Here is a 19973-nt window from a genome sequence, read left to right on the forward strand (position 1 = left end):
CTTATGACTCAGAACTTTTTGTCTTTGTGGAAATCTTTTAATGTTTTTTTTTAGTTCTTCACTTGTTTGTAACAGTGTGCTTAATTATCATTAAAATCCTCCTTTCTTATGACTCATGACTACTATGACTACTATATTGTTTTTATTTAAGCAGGACAAAAAGGCAGTGTGCAATATTTCAAAGAAAGTTCCAGTTTTATTTATGAACATGTGAAATAATGTATATATGACAAATGAAATAATTGGACTGTAAGTAAAGTTTTAGAAATAATATAGATAATTTAAGACAACAATTAGATATGACAATGACACAGTACATACATAGGGAGGGGGAGTATATAGTGATAGATACAGTGCTGGTTAATATGACAAGTAGAATACTGGTGTTTCTGGTCATGCAATAATGTTAAAGTAAGTAAAAAAAATTAAGTAAAAGAAAAAAAAAAGAAAGAAAAAACCATACAGCTATATTCAGCTCAACAGAAGTCTAAAGAACCTATGATCTATAGACATATAACCATGCAGAACAATTAACATAATAACCCAATAACATATGAACCTTTTCATGTTTACAATCTATTTACTTTCATACAGAAGACTAGACGGAAGCATTGACTTATTTACATCCAAACGATTGTTAACAACAGAGCACTAAGTATCTGTACAACAAAACAGTCCAAACTATGCACAAAAGATCAAGTTTCTACATACTGGCATATATACCTTTCACACATTCATACATTCAGACATTTGTAAAATAAATAAAGAAATAAAAAAAAAAGAACACAACAAACAAACCAAACTAGTTTCTGGTGTGTACATTTTCATGCATTCACACATAAATAAAAGAACAAAAGAAAAGAAAAACAATATATGTACACTTTGTTTTACAACTATTAATTTGTAGTCTATTTACATATACACAGACAAAGAACCTGTACGTCTAGAGAGATATACACAAGTCAAATAAGAAACATTAAGAACAATAGTGAAATAAACAATAATGAAATAAAATAATGAAATAAAATCAAATAAAATGGGTACAAACAATGGGTATACAGGGAAATCATTTCTTCCTTTCTTCCACAGTTCTTTGTCTCTCAGCCTCATAGAAAGGAGACTGCCGAAACTCGGGCCAGCTCATCTCCTTGGCCATGCCCTTATCTCTGTACAAAGAGTACACCTTTGATGGGCAATAAATGTATTTCCCTGCCACTCCAGGGAAGCCCGTGTGAATGTGAGGGCTGTTTGGTCCCTGTTTCAGTTCCAAGCGGCAGAATCTGCAGAGGCGGACTGTTGGTTGTGGGTGTGGTTGTAAGTCTGGTTGTGGTTATGGTTGTGGGTCTTGTCTCTTCCTCTTTTTCTCCCTCTTATCATCCACCCGTTTTCTGGTCGCCTCCAGCTCCCTCTGAAAGAACTCTGTCCGCGCAAACTCCTCAAAGGACATTTTGGGGTCTGAGAGTCCCTCAGCAGCATAAGTCTGATGCACCTTTCTAGAGCAAAAGAAATAGCGCAGAGACCCTTGCTGGTAAAAGTGGTGGACAGTGGATCCATCAGTTTCAAATTCAGACTTGGGCTGTCCACAGGCAAGACAGGTTTTTGTCTGTCTTCTCTTCTGCTGTTGCTGTTGTTGTTGCTGTTGCTGTTGCTGCTGGTACTGCTGCTTCTTCAAAACATCCTCCACTATTTTGTCTATCGACTCTTGTGACAGATGTGTGGGTGGTGCAGGTGGATTCACGGTGGCGGGCTCCATGGTGACCACAGGAACGGTGGTTGTCTCACTCCCCTTTGTCAAAGAGTGCCACAGATGTTGAGTCTCCTCAAGTGATTCCTGGCCCGTGTTCAAAGATGAACTGATGTTCAGCAGTTTGGCCAGGTGCTTCACATAGCGGGAGATGTGTAGCTTGGTTGTGGGATGAAGCAGGCTGTTCGGATCTGTTGCGGCTTGATGGACCATGCTTGCATAATCTTGATCCACAAGATTAAGCATGTCCTTCTCCCCGTGGTACCTCTGCAGCAAGCCGTCGATGGTGGCTCTCATGGGTGCCGTCCACCTTGTGTGGTCAAACACATAAACCCGTCCACCTGTCTTGACGGGTCCAGTGCGGGCACTCCTCGGCGAGGACCGCTGTGGCAGGGCATATGAAAGTTCTGAAACACAATAAAGAAAAATTTGTTCCTTAGTTAATCATTTAAAATCATTACAATGTAATACAAATATGTATGCCCCAAACTCTATGTTAACTTACCCATTGCTGCGGGAGGTTCCTGGCTTTCGTCTGTCGTCGGCATCTCGCGCTTTAGACGATGGCCAACAAATGGTGCTGGTCCAGGGGATGGTGCGTCAGGGTGCTGTGTCCAGCTGGAGGAGGGTGCTGGTCCGGGAGGTCGTGTGCCAGAGCGCGGTGTCCAGCTGGTGGCGGGTGTCACCTCTGGTGCTTGGGCAGGACCGGGTGACGGAGGCACAAGAGCAGCAGGTTCGGCAGTCTTTTGTGCTCTGTGTTTGGCCCAATCCAGAGGGACTGGACGGCAGCCTGGCTCATGGTACTCCAAGCCAAACTTCTCGCCGGTGTCCCTGTCAGAGAGGTGGAGTGCAGGATACTTCTCTTCTCCAGTCACTCTCCTTGAGGCAGAGTTCAACTCCGCTGTCAAAGCTGGATCGAAGACAGCAGGGAGGATGACGCCTGGCTGCTTCAGGTCCACCAGCCGTTGAAAGTTCCACCGCGCCACTCCGGTCATGCCCTGGGCCTGGAACAGTTCGGTGGAGACATGAGTCCCCGTGACCCACTGGGCCTGGTGGAAGTGGTACCCCTCCTGCTGCGACGTACCTCTGACAGGGATCCATATCGGAACTTTGGCGCCTTCTCCAGCTACGTGGTTTAGCTGGAGAGTTCCTCCGTACCTGTACATAATGCCCTCTGTGAGTTCAGGGTCGCTGAGGCAACCACGGAGAATGTGGACTCTCTGGATGCGCCATCTCTTAAGCATGGACCGCTTAAAGAGTCGGACGCCGTTGGGGTCCGTGGCGAGGTGAAAGTGTTTCATCACTTTCTCGACTCTGTCCAGCAGCTCTGCGGGGTGTGGGATTCTGGTTCTGCAGTGCTCTCTAGTGTGTTGCTTCGTGGGATTGGCCGGACGGATCCGGCAGAACTCGTAGGCGTCCCGGAGTCGCTTCAAGTCCTCTGATTCACCACAGAGAAGGCAGCAGAGAGGAGCTGGCAGAACGTGCTATACAGGCTGTGGTGTTCGGAGACGCACTTGCATGCAAAACGCCTCATACAATGGAACAGGTCCAGTTTTACAACAATGCTGCCATTGAAATGAGAGCGTGAGGCACAGGTGTTTGCCAGCGGTCCAGCGGTGGCTTCAGCAATAATGGAAGGGGTCGTCTTCCACGCTTCCCAGTGCAAATGCTCATCAGGAAGGCAGTCTGGGATTTTGAACGGAGCACAGCAGTCCCTGCAAGGCACAAAGATAACAAAGATACATAAGCATTACTGTCAGGACTGTCTTGCACTTTTATTTGTGTAGTCCCTCTGTACCCTTATGTCTCTTCCTGTTTCCCATTGTTTACTTCCTGTCTTTTGTACTTCCTTATTCCTGCCATGTGTGCCTCTGTTTACCCTTGTCATGTGTTCCTGTGTCTCCACCCCTCACCTGTTCCCAATTAGTAGTCTTGTCAATTCCCTTGTTTAGTTCACCTGTGTCTTGTTATCTAGTTTGCCCTTGTGCATGTAAACCCTTGTCTTCCCCTCAGTCTCTGTTGGTCATTGTTTCGTGTGTTTCATGTTATATGTTACTATCGCGGTTGGTTTCATAGTCCTGTCCTTTTTTGTAAGTCTTAAGTTTGATTAAATGTGCATTTTGGGTACTGCACAGAAGAAAACCCTGGCTATTCTTTTTTCAACAAAGTTATTTTGTTAATTAGACATGGCATTGGCAATTTGAGTGACAGTGAAAAAAGAATATTGCTGTTCTCACCTGTCCATCCAGTGGTAGCCTGCCTTTTCCACTCCCGCGTCACTGTACCTCTTGGCCATTCCTCGGTACATCGGCTCCAAGGACCTCTCAGTCTCAGCCTGAACCATCACCCAGAAAACAATCAGCCAGTTCTCGTTCATTACTGCATAACTGGACATGACTCCAGATGCCAACGTCACTTTGCGCGCAACCTTCCTGGTGTGATCAGACCTAAAGGTCTGCCCGAAGGTGCCCTGGAGGAGTTTGGAAATGGCCGGCTCCTGACGTCTGTACTCGTTCAGAAGGCAGTCAGTCAGGTAAAAACCAGACACAGAGACTCCACACCAGCCATCAGGATCGTCGTATGATCCGAAAGCACGAGGCTGGTTTTCCCTCCTCAGGAACTGCCCGATGGTCCTCTGTCCGTGCACGCCAGCCTCAGCATCCCAGACACCCTCTATGGCTTGTAGGTAGGCCAGGTGAGCTCGCTCATACCTGAGATGCAGGAGCTCGTTCACTTGGTTTGCCATGTCGTTCTGCGACTTCCCAGTGCGCCTCAGCTCGTGCATCACTGACTTGCAGATGGCCTTCTTGTAAGTCACAAGCGCGGGCAGAAGGTTCAAGAAGCGCTTGGGCAACATCTCAAGCCATGGCGGACTGTCAGCATACCAGTACTTGCCACAAGCCTTGCAGGAGAGTCGCGAAGACAACATGTAGTATTGACCACTGGTGCCAACAATCACACGAGGCCTGCCCACACCAGCTGAGACCACCTGCGGATGAGGACAGCCGTGATGACATGGCAGGACGTAACAGTTTCTCATCCTGGCCATGATGTCAGCCTCAGGCTTCCAAATGAAGAAAGGATGGAGCCGAAAGAAGTTGGAGGATGGGAGCTCAGCCGTCGTCTCAATTAGCTCAGGTTGTGGGGGTAGACGCCACAGGGAAATTGTGTTGCCGGGGTTACGCACTGGCCGAGACCCAGGCCACAGCCCGAGATCCTTTAGCTCTGTCTTCATCCACATCTTCTGCTGGTGTGAACAGTTCCAGTGGAGGACATCTTGGTCCTGCCTCAGCAGAGGCACACGAACAGGTCGAGGGACAGGAACAGGCGCCTGAGCTGAGGGAACTAAGATTTTTAGAAGGAAAACAGATAAAACAAAAAGGTTATTACTACCCTGTTATTCATTATTGATTTAATAGTTAGATATTAGATAGATAATAAAGCAGTGTTAAGACAACATCTTAGTGTCAGGAGTTCGTAAAATAGAGTTTGTCTGCATGCTCTTACCATCTTCAGCACTGTCCTCGAAAGTAAGCACTTTGCGTGCAGCGGTGTGAGCAGCGCTTGTGCTGGGACCTAAAAAAGAGTGAAGTCTTTCTGTTATGCATTTGTACAGGCTATAAGCATGAAAAAGAAAATGACACTGAGTTAAATCAGCCATGCATTAAGCAGAAAGCATACCTTGAGTTGACTCTGTCTCCTGCACCAGGAATGCCAGCTGTGGTGGAAGGGCAACGGGTGTCCTCTTCTTCACACTCTGAGAGGCTGGAGCTGTGGGAAAGTATACAGTCAAAATGAAACAATTAATATTTTCTAAATGAACACAACATTTGATAACACAAACAGGATAAGAGTGTTTTTACCATCAACTGGTGATGCCCGCGGTTGACCAGTTGTATCAGGGGGGGGTTTGGACAGCGTCTCCGATGGGACTACAACAGAGAACATAATTTGTCATTTGAGAATTCACAATGTACAAAAGTTTCAGTGTTAGTAGGAACTAAAACAGCCATACGTATACTTCTCCTGCTTCTCATAGCTTCACAAATGTAAAATGTCTAATTCCCACACTCCAATTTTCCTAATTGCTACTCAGTAGTCTAAGCAGGAGAAGTAATATGACTCAATGAACAAGCATGCATTCAAGTCTTAGTAGTATCCAACACTGTTTAATTTTTTTTTTTTTTTTAACTAACACATGCAAGGAGAACAAAAATGACTACTTACCCTCATCGTGGATGGAATCAATTCATCATAGCAGGGATTCATGTCCCTTACGGCGGTTATCAATTCATCATGGCAGGGATTCATGTCCCTTCACACACACACACCTTTCTCTTTCTGTCTCACACACACATACACACACACGCACAGACACAGTGGAGGAACATAAAGAAACATGGCCGGAACATGGCCAGAACACAAACATGGTAAGAATTTAAATGAAGGTTCAGTTTTGGAGGGCAATTCATCATGTAAAAGAATCATACTCCAGCCCTGAAACCTTTTATGTAAAAACCTGTCTTTGCTCTTGGAGACACTCCTGGTATCGCAGCTGCTGCTGCTGCTGCTGGCACCGCAACTGGTTACACGTGTGTGAGACGTGTAATAATAGTGTACTTACAGCTCTGCAGTTGTAGCTTAGATGGTGTGAGGCTCAGCATCGCCTTCTCCAGCTCTTCATCCTCATCCATCGCTGGTGGCACAGACAAGGAAAAGAGTGAATGAAAACATCAATCAATTTGTCTGTAGGACTAAAATGAACTGGAATCAACAACATTTGTCAAATGTCATTGTCAAAAAGTGACTTACTCAGGGGGTTGGTAGGGGCTCTTGAGGCAGGCTCAGCAGGTGTGGATTTCTGCCTCTTCCGTAGGTACTGCTGCAGCTTGTCCATCCGTGTCCCTGGGAGGCAGCCCTTCTTCCGGATGATGAATCCTGCGTAGCCATCAGCTCTGCTGTCCCAGATCTCCTTCCAGGTGCTCTTGGCCCTGTCGCCAAAGCCAACCAGCTGGTCGTCCTCTGATGTGGCTGTCACCACACCCTCTCCCCTGGCCTCATAGGCGAGGAGAGACTGGATCTCTGCAAAACTCAGAGCATAATTCACAAAGGACAGTAGACTATCCTTGCTATGCCCCTCGGGCCCGAAACGACCTGCAGCCTCCTCCTTACGCATATCTTTGACAAGGTAACATGTATAGCCAACATCATTCTCCAAAAGCCACCTGAAAGCCTTCCCTTTATACTTGCCAAACTGCAGGATGTAGTCTCCTAGCACCTCCGTCCTGTCTGAGGCATCACCCCCTCTCTGACGAACCGCAGCCAGGGCATTCTGCCGCACGAGGTTCTCTCTCAGGGCAGACCTGTCCTGACGAGTGGGGTCATCCTTGATCCGTCTGGCTTCTGCAGAGGGTTCCTGTAAGAAAAATCCACCTGGTCCCTTGCGGAACACAACACTGAGCTTACCTGGGAAGAACACCGACCTCTGCATCTTGACCTACCATAAAGTAACAACATAAGTTTGGGTTATCTTCTATGAACTTCAGTCAAATAGTTCAGAGGGTAAAGACAATAGTTTCTCACACCTCTGAGTCTGGGAGGAAGTACAGTGTGTGCGTGTGTGTGTGTGGGGGCTTGCAGTGAAATAGTTCATAGGGTCAAGACAATAGTTTATCACACCTCTCTGATCCTTATCTACTCACAGTGTGTGTGTGTGTGTGTGTGGGCGCGAAAACAACAGGGGGGTGGGACGGTCTTTGCAGCAGGAGTTGGAGAGCAGTTATGTGTGTGTGAGAGAGAGGGGGGGGGTAGGAGAAGTGAATGCCTAGATCAAAGTCTTATTACACTTGATTAATACAGTAGGCAGACCTCTACTGCTTGTCTGAAAGTCTACTCTGGCACTACTAGTTCTGCCAAATGAATTTGAACATATTAATATCACATTTGTATTTTAAAAAAAGAGATGGTAGTACAGCTGTTTTAGTTGATGCAATATGTAGCCTAACTAGTCAGACATCTTAGGAGTAACAGATCCATGGTGTTAAGATGAGTTAACATCACAACATCAAAACCAGATACACAAAAATATGAAATACAATCATGTTATCACGTAATTTCATCACACGTTTGTAGCGTCAGTCTCTTAGCAAGTGACGTCACGTCATGAAAACTATGCATATAACTATATAAAACGATCATGTCCATTCATACTTTGACGTGTTATTTCACCACAAATCTTCTGCGTTACCCTGCGAGTGGTGCTAGGCAACTGCTGACACGACATTACTGTCAATACCGCGCTGACGAATATATAATATTAAGCAACAAACTAAAAACCACACACAATCTCAACAAATAGCATGATGTTCATTCATTATTTAGTCCATAATTACCCCAAACTTAATTCCGGGCAGTTCTATCGCATCAACCAAGCGAATTAGCAGCAGCAGCGAACTAATGTTATCAGAAAGCAGGCTAACTTTTATGAAAATAAAACAACGTGTCTTACCTTTGACGAATGAAAATGACTTGAATGTTTGAATGATGCACAGCCCCTGTAAGAACACGTAATGACATCAACAATAGACAGTGAATATGCACGCTTTTATGACCGTCTGCCGTTAGAGGTTTGCCTGAAGTAAGAAAAGAAATATCGGAGGACCGCGAGTCTATAGAAAAAGTTGGAACAGCGCCACAGCCGGAAGAGTGGCCAAATATCGGAGGACCGCAAATCTATAGAAAAAGTCGGAACAGCGCCACAGCCGGAAGAGTGGCCAAAAGAATATTACATCCACACTGTGGTTCAGCACTATCATTGAAATGCATGTTAAAAAGCGTTTAGGTCGGTTTAGCTAAACTTTTCTCGAAGGCCGCGCGGGAGACCGGCGTCGATTCCCCAATGGAGAGCAACATATTTTTTACATAAAATGTCGAGAATTTCCTGTGAAAGTGAAAAAAATAAAAAAAACTGAATCCACACCTGCATCCACATTAAATGGGTTCCTTCCATTCATCAAGTTTGGTAGAAAAAGGTTAATTTATTTTTTTAGTAATCTGGCAAACAAATAAACCAATAAACAAACAGAGGTAATAAATGGATCTTTCCAGTTATCCTCATCTGGTGAAACACCTTCTGTCACCACCAGTTCAACCAGTGAAACACAGTTTAAGAGTGGTCGATGTTTTCAGCACAGGATCTAGAAAAGAGGGATTGTAGAGGAGGAAAAGATGTTCTCCATCTCATACATTATTATCTATTTGCTCAGGGTACTTTGTAAAAGATGAATAGAAGAAATATCATCTGAAAGAGGACAACAGTTTTGCTCTACTTCCACTGAATGTTGCTTGGTCAGAACCACTTCTTCCAACTGTCTGATCAAAGTTTTCATGACTTGTTCAGCATATTTTATATAAATAATATATAGATATATAAATTGTATAGATAATATCAATATACCTCTAGTAGCTGGGTTGAAGAAGACTGTGACTGTGTTGCTCCTCTTCATTGGAGGGATGAACACAAGAACAGCGAGATACTGTAGGACGAGGACGCTGAGCCAGTGAGGCACGGCACTGTACTGACTGGCCCTGAACTGGATGTTAGTGATCTGCACCGTCTCCAACAGACTGGCCACCATCAGGATGAGACTGATGCAGAAGAAAACGTCTGCAGGACACAACATACGACAGTTCAGTCAACTTTTCAATAACATCACGTATCTTAGCTATGATCTTGTGTTGGAAATGATGTTTACAATAAAACTCGAGGAACCTGTTGTTCACAATAAATTAAACAAATTAATAATTTCTTTTAAAGTCACACTGTCCCGTTGACCAAATAATTGACACACTTTTCAGTGGAACTACTTTCTACCAAGAAATGTTCCCTTTCCAGCATCACAGGGGTCGGACACTCACTGATGAGAGGCGTCCCCCTGGTGATGGGCAGCAGGTTGTTCATGATGAGCAGGATGAGGGTCATCTTGAAGGAGGAGCGGATTGGGGCCCAATAATACTCAAGATTAGCCGTATGATACATCTTACTGTGTGGTTGTTCAGGTATATGAGGGGCAGAGGAGATCTCAGCATGTAGATTCCTGAAAAGATCAATGGTTCAGTTACAACCAGTATACTACTGTTTACTTCCTCTATTTACTTTGTATTCTATTTACATGCTGAAAAGCACATATGGGTCACAGTGTAGAAATTGTTCAATAAAACTTTTGACTGTCCTTTCACTTTGCTGGGGACAGTGGAGGGGGCTGAGGCCTTAAGACAACAAGACAACAATAGACTTTATTTGTACACATTCACATTGATAGATATAATCTTTTTTTTTTTTTTTAGTTTATTAGTCTAAGCCAAGAAATATATCCTATATATCATCAAAAATCATGTACAAATACAGTAACAGAAAATCACAGAGATGGATGTAATTTAATATAAAAAACAAAGAGATACTGTGACACACATCTGCCCGTCATTTATCTGGTCTTTAGTCAAACAGTCTCTTACCTTTGCTGAATAAAACACATCACATGTGTAAAGTAGTTGTAGAGCAACATCTGCTGTAGTTTGTTGTTCTTCAGTCACGGAAGTTGAAGGAAAAGTCGAGGAAGAGAGACAGAGATGAAGCTGAAACAGCGCCATAATGTTCAGTCGCCGGGAGGGGCATTACGTCCATAGTGATTTAACACTACCATAGAGAATGAATGGGAACGTGTTAGGGACGTTTAGCGCAGAAGGCCTGTGTTTGATTCCCGGCAATAGACTATTTTTAGCCAATTTTTTGTATTTCGAAAATTGAGCAGATGTAATGTCAACATGTACTTCTGGAATTGGTTTATTTGTGTAACAGACAATGCAAACCATTTGAAACTTTTTTCTTGAAATATCACTTTTGTAATAATAAGATAGTTAAGTGGGCCTTTTCATGTTTTAAAAAATTTTGTGGCAATGACATTGACTTGAAATTGAGAGCAGGCATTGCAAGTCAGAACTGTTCATCAATAGGAAACACAAGCAAAGCATTCTATTTACACGGTATATTTTAGAAGCTCATAGAATCAAGACTGTTCCCTTCAAGTCTAAATCACTTTTGTATTGGGTCTGTTGTTTGCATTAGGGGGCAGCTGGGCAGCTGGGCTTTTAGCACCACTCTGCCCGAAGTGTGAGTTGTTGGGCCATGAAGAGGTATATTGGTATCGTGGTAAAATGCTCAAAGTTAACTAGAAAGTGATTCTGAGATTTACACACTTCCAGCACTACCAGTAAATCTTTCAAAATGACTTTACAAGCATGGATACGTCATGAGCCATAGTCATCCATAGTTATGCTGCTATAGGCTATAGGCCTAGACGACGGGGGGATCACCCATCAGGCACCAGAAACCAGCACCTTCTCTCTTCTCTCTCTGCCTTGTTTATTTTATTGTATCTTATTACATGTCTCTAATTCCTTGGGTCTTCTCCTCCCCTCCTTGGTCCATGCTGTGCGGCTCTCCGGAACCCATCCTGGCCCGGGTCCTGATGAGGGATGGACCTAGTGAGGTCACCGGTTTGTCGCAGGGCTAACGTGGAGGGTCATGCAACCACCAGCACTCTCACCTGAGGACCTCTCACCTTTGGAGCCATGTTCACTACTACTACTGCACATGTTGGACCATGAGGGAGGTAGGAGTGCCCGGAGGGACCAACGCGCCCTTGGAAGACCATGCCAACATCCAGGTGGTGATTCCCGGGCTGGATTCAAGCCCATGACCAGAGACTGTGACTCCACCCCCCCTTTATTTCCTTTTTTCCCCTATATATATTTTTTTTCTCCACTCACCCCAACCAGTCCTGGCAGAGGCCGTTGATAGATACATGTAGGGAAAGTAGATTTAGTTCTCATGGCCAATGTGTTTGATGTGCAAGTGCTGCCAAATATATACAGAATATATCCTTGCTGGCCCATCCACTGCAGACAGAGAGGGGAAAGCTGACAGGAGCTCCGGGATCCCCTCCGTCTCCTGTTTATAATGCATGAAAATCCAACTTAACTGATTAAAGATTTTGACAAGACCAGTTGATGCAGTCGTATTTTTTATTATATATAAAAATATATTTTTATTTCTCGCCGGAGTAGTCCTGGTTTGGGGAGATTATTACAGCTGGAGGTGCAGCGTGCAGGGAGAAGAGGCATGATAACCTGTGTTATGTTATTGCTCATAGTTGTTTTAGCTTTATGGTGTATTTAGTGTTAGTCGTTCAGTTTTGATTGCTTTTTTGTCATAGGGTTAAATATTAAAAACCTATGTTGGAGCTAGTGAAATAGGAAGTATATTCTGGGGATGTATAGTACGAGACCTGAGGAGGTCTTTCTGAGCTTGCTCCACAGAGCGCTGTGTGAGCTTGGGGTTCAGGGTTTTTTTTGGTTTTTTTTTGTTTTTCCCCTGCGGAGCTACTCACTCTATTCTTTCTGCAAGTGTTCTAAATGAAAGGTAATTGTAACTTCATTAGCTGGAATGTTAAGGGGTTAAATCACCCAGTCTTCTCACATCTAAAGAAGCTCAGGGCTGGGGTAGCCTTTCTTCAGGAAACCCACTTGCATGATTCTGACCAATGGCGATTAGGTAAATGCTGGGCAGGACAGTTTTTCCATTCTAACTTTAAAGGAAAGCCAGGGGTGTGGCCATCCTTGTTGATAGAAACATTCCTTTTGAGCCCTGCAACATTACAGCAGATAAATTTGGACATATTACCCATGTTTCAGGCAAGCTTTACAATAAGCCAGTGGTCTTGGCCAATGTGCATGCGCCTAATGTTGATGACGTACAGTTTTTCAATAGATTTTTCTCTGAACTCCCTGATCTAAATTCTAAATTTTTAATTCTCGGGGGAGATTTCAATTGTTATTTGGATGCAGTATTAGACCGCTCCTCACCTAAACCTACCACTCTCAGCAAATCCGCCAGTTACATTAAAGCATTTCTTGATGATTTTAGCCTTTCTGATCCCTGGCGGTTCTTGTATCCTACAGGAAGAGAATATTCCTTCTTTTCCCATGTCCACCACACTTACACTCAAATTGATTATTTTTTTATAGATAATAAATTCATCTCAAACCTTAAGTCATGTAAATACGAAAGTATTGTTATTTCTGATCACGCTCCCCTGGTTCTGGTACTAGCTTTTCCAGATGCTGACTATACAAGGAGACACTGGAGACTAAATCCATTGTTACTCTCCGACGAGAGCTTTCTCTCACACATCTCTACACATATTAAAACTTTTTTAAGCATCAATAGAACACCTGATGTGTCTAATAAACCAATTTGGGAAGCTATGAAAGCGTACTTAAGAGGAGAAATTATATCATTCTCAGCATATAAAAACAAGCAGACTGACATTGCTAATCAGATTTTAAACATAGATAAACAACATGTAAATTCACCTTCACCTGATCTGTACAAGGAGCGCTTGAAACTTCATACCGAATTTAACGTTCTTTCTTCTCATGAAGTCGAAAGTCTCTTACTTCGGAGTAAAAGTAACTATTATGAGCACGGTGGAAAAACTGGCAAACTCCTGGCTACTCAGCTGCGTGGGTTGAGAATGAACCAATTTATTGCTGGAGTACGGACTGATAATGGATGTATAACATCTGACCAGAAAGAGATTAATGACAAGTTTAGAACTTTCTACTCAAATTTATACTCTTCAGATTGTACAGCAGACTTTAATATTATGGAAAACTTCTTTAATAACCTTGACTCACCGTCCCTTTCTCAAGACCTGAGAAATAACCTGGATGTGCCCATCACCCAGGAGGAAATTTCAGCAGCTATATCTTCTATGCAATCAGGTAAATCCCCTGGCCCAGATGGGCTTCCATCAAATTTCTTTTAAAAAAATTCTGCTGATCTAGTCCCCGTCCTGTGCTCAGTGTTCTCTGATTCCTTAAACTCAGGTGCACTCCCTCCCTCGTTCAATCAGGCCTGTATCTCCTTGTTGCTGAAAAAAGGCAAAGACCCACTAGATTGTGCTTCATACAGACCGATTTCATTGCTAAACACGGATGTAAAGATCCTCGCCAAAGTTTTGGCCCACAGACTGGAGGATATCCTTCCTTCTGTAATATCGCCAGATCAAACTGGTTTTATTAAAAGACGCCATTCGTTTTACAATATTCGTCGGCTATTTAATATTCTGTACTCCCCCAAACATGTGGATTCAGAGTGCCTTGCCTCTATGGATGCTGAGAAGGCATTTGATATAGTAGAGTGGAACTATCTTTTTTTTACACTTGGAAAATTTGGTTTCGGTTCTGTCTTTTTGTCCTGGATCAAAACATTGTATAAATATCCTTCAGCCTCTGTTTTGACCAATAGTCATTACTCTGAATACTTTGATTTACACCGTGGGACCCGGCAGGGTTGCCCACTAAGCCCACTCCTTTGCGGAATTGCCATTGAGCCTCTTGCAATTGCCTTACGTAGCAATGGGCGGGTACAGGGAATATGGAGGGGAGGAGTCGAACATAAAGTCTCGCTGTATGAAGGCGACCTACTTCTGTTTGTTTCAAAACCAACCACTTCTCTACCAGAAGCCCTCACGATCTTAGATAATTTCAGTCAATTTAAATAAAAGCAAACCATTCCCAATTAATAAGGAAGCTCTTAAACTTAACTATACCCATCTCCCATTGAAGGTGGTCAAAGATCAATTTAATTACCTCGGAATTTGTGTCACCAGAGAATTCAAAAACTTGTTGAAATCAAATTTTCTCACTTTATTTGATCAGGCAAAACAGATTTTGTCTCTGTCCCTTATTGGAAGAATAAACTCGATTAAAATGACATTGCTTCCAAAGTTCCTCTACTTGTTTCAATGTCTTCCCGTTCTCATCCCCAAATAATTTTTTAGGGCCCTTGACTCATTATTGATATTTTACATTTGGAATGGTAAACACCCTCGGCTGCGGAAAGCATTTCTCCAAAGATCCAAGCAGGCAGGGGGAATGGCTCTGCCTAATTTCCAGTACTACTACTGGGCAGTGAATATTGGGTGTTTGTTATTTTGGAGACATTTCCATCTTGAACCCACTTACCCGGCCTGGGTTACAATGGAGGTCTGTGCCAGTAACCCTGTTTCCTTACCTGCCCTCTTAGGTGCCGCACTTCCACTTGCTTCGGATATTCCCAAGAGCAACCCAGTAGTTAAACACTCCCTGTTAATCTGGGGCCAATTTAGGAAAAGTTTTGGACTACAGCTTTTTTCACTTAAAAGCCCAATTGCTGCTAACCATCTATTTGCTCCTTCAATGGCTGATGGCGCATTCAATATTTGGCACAGAAAAGGTTTGAGATGCTTTGAAGATCTATACATTTATAATTATTTTGCGAGCTTTTCTCAACTAACAGAAACTTTTTGGCATTGCCAAAACCCACTTTTTTAGATTTTTACAAATTAGGACTTTTATACAGCGCTTAACGACCCAATTTCCTTATAAACCCCCAGTTACCCCTGTTGATATATTTCTTTCTGTTAACCCCACCTCTAAAGGTATCATGTCCAATCTATATAACCTTATTTCCAAACTGCACTGCTCTTCAGTGGCAACTATAAGAACTGCTTGGGAGCAAGACCTAAATTACACCTTTACAGAGGACACATGGGACTTGGTGCTTGATCGGATACACTCCTCTTCTATGTGTTCTTGACATGCACTTTTACAATTTAAAGTAGTGCATCGAATCCACATATCAAAAACCAAATTAGCGCGAATGTATCCTGATGTCGACCCTACATGTGATAAATGTAAAGGCGTACCTGCCTCACTCTACCACATGTATTGGACATGTCCCTCTTTAGGTAACTTTTGGACATTGGTTTTCCATGCGTTATCAGATATCCTCCATCATCGAATTGAGCCCAATCCCTTGACTGGTATTTTTGGCATTGCTCCAGATTTGAACTTACATAAAGCTATGCTCAACTTTCTTGCTTTTGCCTCTTTACTAGCCCGACGAGCTATTTCACTTAAGTGGAAGGACCCAGCTCCTCCTTGCTGTTCACATTGGCTCAGAGACATGATATCCTGCATGAATCTAGAGAAGATTAGATACACTATTCGGGGATCAGAAAACAAATTCTACAGAATATGGCGCCCCTTCTTGGTATTTTATGAAAAACCTTCAACAATAATTTTTGACCCAGCTCCGAAAGCTGCCTGAAATGGACCACACTAAATGTCTGATTACTAGCAGCCAGTTTGTGCTAGGGTGAAAAGCTGATATTGTTGGGAAGAGGAGAGTCTAATCTTTAATTTGGTGTATAAAGGCAAAATTAAGCGAAATTTTTCTGCTTGTCAGCGCCACTGTACCAGGCGATGTACGAGTTCTTACCCCTTTTGCAAAATAACTTCCGCAAAATCCCACCCCCCCAACCGAACTCCACTCCCCGTCCGCTCTCCGCTTCCCCAACGGGCGCTGACCTTCGGAGACGTGTGCATTTATCAGACCCGTGGTGCCCCGGCTGCTTTGGTGACACTAGATGACCTCGAACTGATCGCTGGCCCTCGTGGTGGCGACGTCTCATTCGAATGTCTGCCCTATCAACTTTTAATGGTACTTTTTGTGCCTACAATGACCACAGGTAACGGGGATTCAGGGTTCGATTCCGGAGAGGGAGCCTGAGATCAATTATTATTAAATTATTGATGACCATATACGACAAAGAATGACATAATGTGCCACACTCACGGCTGATGAAGGGCTGGATGCTGAGGGTCAATGAATTGTGTGAGATGTGTCAAATCTGTTGGTTATTATTTTTGTTCATTATCATATGTAAACAAATGTAGGCAAGATTTTTAAAATATATTTTGCATTGAAGAAATAATTGTCTGCATTCAGATTGAGCTCTATATCATCAAATCAGTAATGATTGGATGACTAATGTGAATAACAAAGACATACATATTACATAAACCAATCCTTTTAGCCCATTATTAAGTGGAACATAGTAAATGAAATTAAATGGAAACAGTCAAACACATTTGCAGAAGCATTGACAATTGTATTGATTTAATATACACACATACAAATATTAATAATATGCATTTTCATTAATATTTTATGCCAGTGACAGTATTCGACCAACACTCACAAAGCACTGCTCAATAGCCATGAATCTATGAATGAAATTAAAATATGAAACCTTTATGTGCAGTGTAAAATCACATTGAACACATGAACAACACACAACAATACAATGCTTAATCACAGAATGTCAGTGCCTGTGTTGTGCATCAATAGCTCTCACACACTAAAATCACATAGATCAACATGTAAATATAGATCCTCTCAATTATTTCGCATCAGTTTTAGAAACCAGCCAGCATCAAGGTCCACACTTTCCTGACACACACACACACATTTTTTACAAACACGAATCCAAACATGCTGCAGAAATGCACAATTCCCCATGCTCTCAGTGACACACAATGCAACAATTAGTTTGCAAAAATGTACCCACTTCCTGGTGATGGTAAAGTAGTTGACTACAGCTGCTCTAGAGTGTTTTCCATTTTCATTATTTTATTTTCATCCTACTACATTTATTTTATAATGCTTGTGCTGTTAAGATTTCACACTATGTACTTACTGACACATAGACTTATATTTTGTTGATGCTTATGTACATATCTACATACTTAATTTAACACTTCATAGCATATTTCATTAATTCCTTCAAGCATATCACACATTATCTAATGGATCTGAAATCTTTGATTGATTTTCTTCATTTGGTCAAGAGACTAACCTCAGTCTCAGACAGGGATCACTGTAGCTATCAGTGCAACATGTGTATAGTAGCCGCCTAGCTCAGGATTTGTGTATGCTCCGCAGTGATGTGCATCATATAGAAGTCAACCTGATAAACCCCCAGGGGCCGCCATGTTGTGCAGTTATAAAAATTGCCATGGAAACGGTTGCTTCTTAAAAATCTTCTTTGATGATTGATGTGGGGGCAACCATCAAAGGGATTGCTGGCCTGCAAATCCTTATCAAATCCAATCAAAGAACCAAAAACTCTAGACATTAAAGGATATTTCTTTGGTCCTCTGAACTACCAAACATAAATAACAAGTTCCCTTGCTTCAAGTTATTAGCTTGTGAAAATAACAGACCGTCAACTGAGAAGACCACAGTCCTCATTAGTGAAGACAACAATCCTGCCTACGGAGACAACCGCTGATTTGTTCAGTAAAAATTCATCAAGAAGACACTGCTCTCATAACTACAAATCCCCCTTTACCAAAATGGACATCCTGGTAAGAATTTTTTTTTTTTAGAAATGTATGTTCAGGTTCAAGTCTTTTAATAATGAATTCCATGTTTCCATTTTTCAGACATGTGGAACAATGCAGTCTGAGATTAAGGCTTTGAAAGAGAAGCTCAAACTGAATGATGAGCTTCTGATAAGGGAGCAGGAGAAAATGACAGCTCGCTCTAAAGCCCACATTGGTGTCCTGGCTGAACTAGCTATACAGAGCAACAAGGTGAAGGCTCTGGAAGAGAAGCTCAAACAGAACGATGAGCTTCTGATGAGGGAGAAGGAGAAAATGACAGCTCACTCTAAAGCCCACAATGGCAAACTGGCTGAACTGGCTGTACAGAGCAACAAGGTGAAGGCTCTGGAAGAGAAGCTCAAATAGAAAGATGAGCTTCTGATGAGGGAGAAGGAGAAAATGACAGCTCACTCTAAAGCCCACAATGGCAAACTGGCTGTACAAAGCAACAAGGTGAAGGCTCTGGAAGAGGACAATGTGGCTCTGAAGGAGAAGGTGGCCCTTTTGAAAAGGGATTTGAGCAGGGTTGAGCTTGTGGTGACAGAGATGGAGGAAAGGCAAGCTCACAGCCAAAAGATTGACTCCATGGACAAGGAGACTCAAACCAGCGATCTGCTTCAGGATGAGAATAATGCTCTTCAAGAAGAGCTGATGAAGCTCAGAGCTTCTTATCATGAGGTCTGTCTGAATCAGACTACCAACCAGGAGAAGTTCGACACTGAGCTCCAGGAGGAGAAGCAGGAAAAGAACGTTCTCCAAGAAGAGCTGATGAAGCTCAGAGCTTCTTATCATGAGGTCTGTCAAAATCAGACTACCAACCAGGAGAAGTTCAACACTGAGCTCCAGGAGAAGAAGGTTCTCCAAGAAGAGCTGATGAAGCTCAAAGCTTCTTACAATGTGGTCTGCCACTGTCATGAAGCTGATGTTTCCAGTAGGGAGCTCAATGGAGAGAGTAAGGATGATGTCACTGAGGAGAAGTCTCTCTCCAGTGTTCTCCCTGAGAAACCAAAGAAGACTTCACTCTGGAAGAGAATCCGCCACGCTCTGGGGTTGAGAAAACCACAGTGTTGGAAGTAGTCAGCAGCGCCCATCCAACAGCACCTGAGCTGACCTTACCCAGTGTTGTAATGTAACGAAGTACAAATACTTCTTTACATTTCTACTTAAGTAGAAATTTCACATATCTGTCCTTTACTTTGTTATTTTTATTTCTGACAACTTTCACTTTTACTCCACTATATTTCCTAAGTAAAATGTGTACTTTTACTCCAATACATTTCTCCCAACCATCTTCGTTACTCATTACTACAAATTAAAATCAGAAGAAATTTGAGTTGGTGACATAATGCCGTAAACATTTTGTAGTATATACGTGTGCCTGCAATATATATTATGCCAGTGGGTGGCAGTGTCACTCGATGTACCCCATGAAGAAGAGAGTGACTGTGACTGGTACCTGAATAAGAAAGAGTAAAGTTTGTTCCTCTGAATTAGCTTGCCTGTTAGCTTCTTTTTTCATATACACTAAACAACAAATTCGTTGTCATGTCAACCGCCAAGCACGAAGAAGAAGAAGTCCCGCTTGTCTGGGTGTTGTGGTGAAAAACTAAGTTCCACTCGTGGTCCAAAAATTCCAAAAATTCAGTCAAATAAAAAAGCAGTAGAAGTCAACTTAAAAGCAGCAGAGTTTTATTGTCGACAACAAAACCTGAGAGCATTCAGTAGCGAGCCGGAGCTGCACCAGAAGAACTCTGACTAACAGTGGTGTTGCTCCGCTTTATCTATCCTTAAGGGCCACACCTGTTACGACCTTCCCCCTGGAAAGTCTCCAAGCACCGGGGTTACTTTGGCCTTGGAGCTGGGACTTTCCCTCTGGAGAGCCCCTACCGTACCA

At 42.9% G+C, this 19973-nt stretch overlaps 3 protein-coding genes across 6 annotated transcripts in view; 1 reads left to right on the plus strand and 2 right to left on the minus strand.

Annotated features, from left to right (window-relative positions):
- The window catches only part of LOC138412477 (septation ring formation regulator EzrA-like), a 71253-nt gene extending 51503 nt beyond the window's left edge, over positions 1–19750 (plus strand). For both annotated transcript variants that reach the window (XM_069536445.1, XM_069536444.1), the window contains exon 2: positions 18140–19750. In XM_069536445.1, coding sequence (XP_069392546.1) covers positions 18140–18445 — 306 coding nt within the window. In that variant the 3' untranslated portion in view covers positions 18446–19750. The remainder of the gene's footprint in view (positions 1–18139) is intronic.
- LOC138412395 (uncharacterized) lies at positions 172–3177 on the minus strand. The gene is made up of 2 exons (XM_069536172.1): positions 2250–3177; positions 172–2151 (listed from the first exon to the last, which is right to left on the minus strand). The coding sequence occupies exons 1-2, from the start codon at positions 3043–3045 to the stop codon at positions 1331–1333; spliced, it is 1617 nt and encodes a 538-aa protein (XP_069392273.1). The 5' UTR covers positions 3046–3177; the 3' UTR covers positions 172–1330.
- Positions 3174–8411, minus strand: LOC138412396 (uncharacterized). 3 transcript variants are annotated; one of them, XM_069536174.1, is made up of 8 exons: positions 8253–8411; positions 6557–7241; positions 6369–6440; positions 5972–6326; positions 5608–5676; positions 5426–5515; positions 5252–5320; positions 4993–5089 (listed from the first exon to the last, which is right to left on the minus strand). In XM_069536174.1, exons 2-4 carry the CDS (start codon positions 7233–7235, stop codon positions 6229–6231), a joined length of 849 nt encoding a protein of 282 aa, XP_069392275.1. In that variant the 5' UTR covers positions 7236–7241; positions 8253–8411; the 3' UTR covers positions 4993–5089; positions 5252–5320; positions 5426–5515; positions 5608–5676; positions 5972–6228. The 3 variants fall into 3 exon arrangements, with proteins under 3 accessions (XP_069392274.1, XP_069392275.1, XP_069392276.1); XM_069536175.1 differs by having other exon boundaries at positions 4994–5089; positions 5972–6085; XM_069536173.1 differs by lacking the exons at positions 6369–6440; positions 6557–7241; positions 8253–8411 and adding an exon at positions 3174–3459 and having other exon boundaries at positions 3982–5089; positions 5972–6225.
- Positions 19751–19973: the final 223 nt, after the last annotated feature.

The sequence above is a fragment of the Paralichthys olivaceus genome, chromosome 12 (assembly GCF_024713975.1).
Source record: "Paralichthys olivaceus isolate ysfri-2021 chromosome 12, ASM2471397v2, whole genome shotgun sequence".
NCBI classification, from domain to species: domain Eukaryota; kingdom Metazoa; phylum Chordata; class Actinopteri; order Pleuronectiformes; family Paralichthyidae; genus Paralichthys; species Paralichthys olivaceus.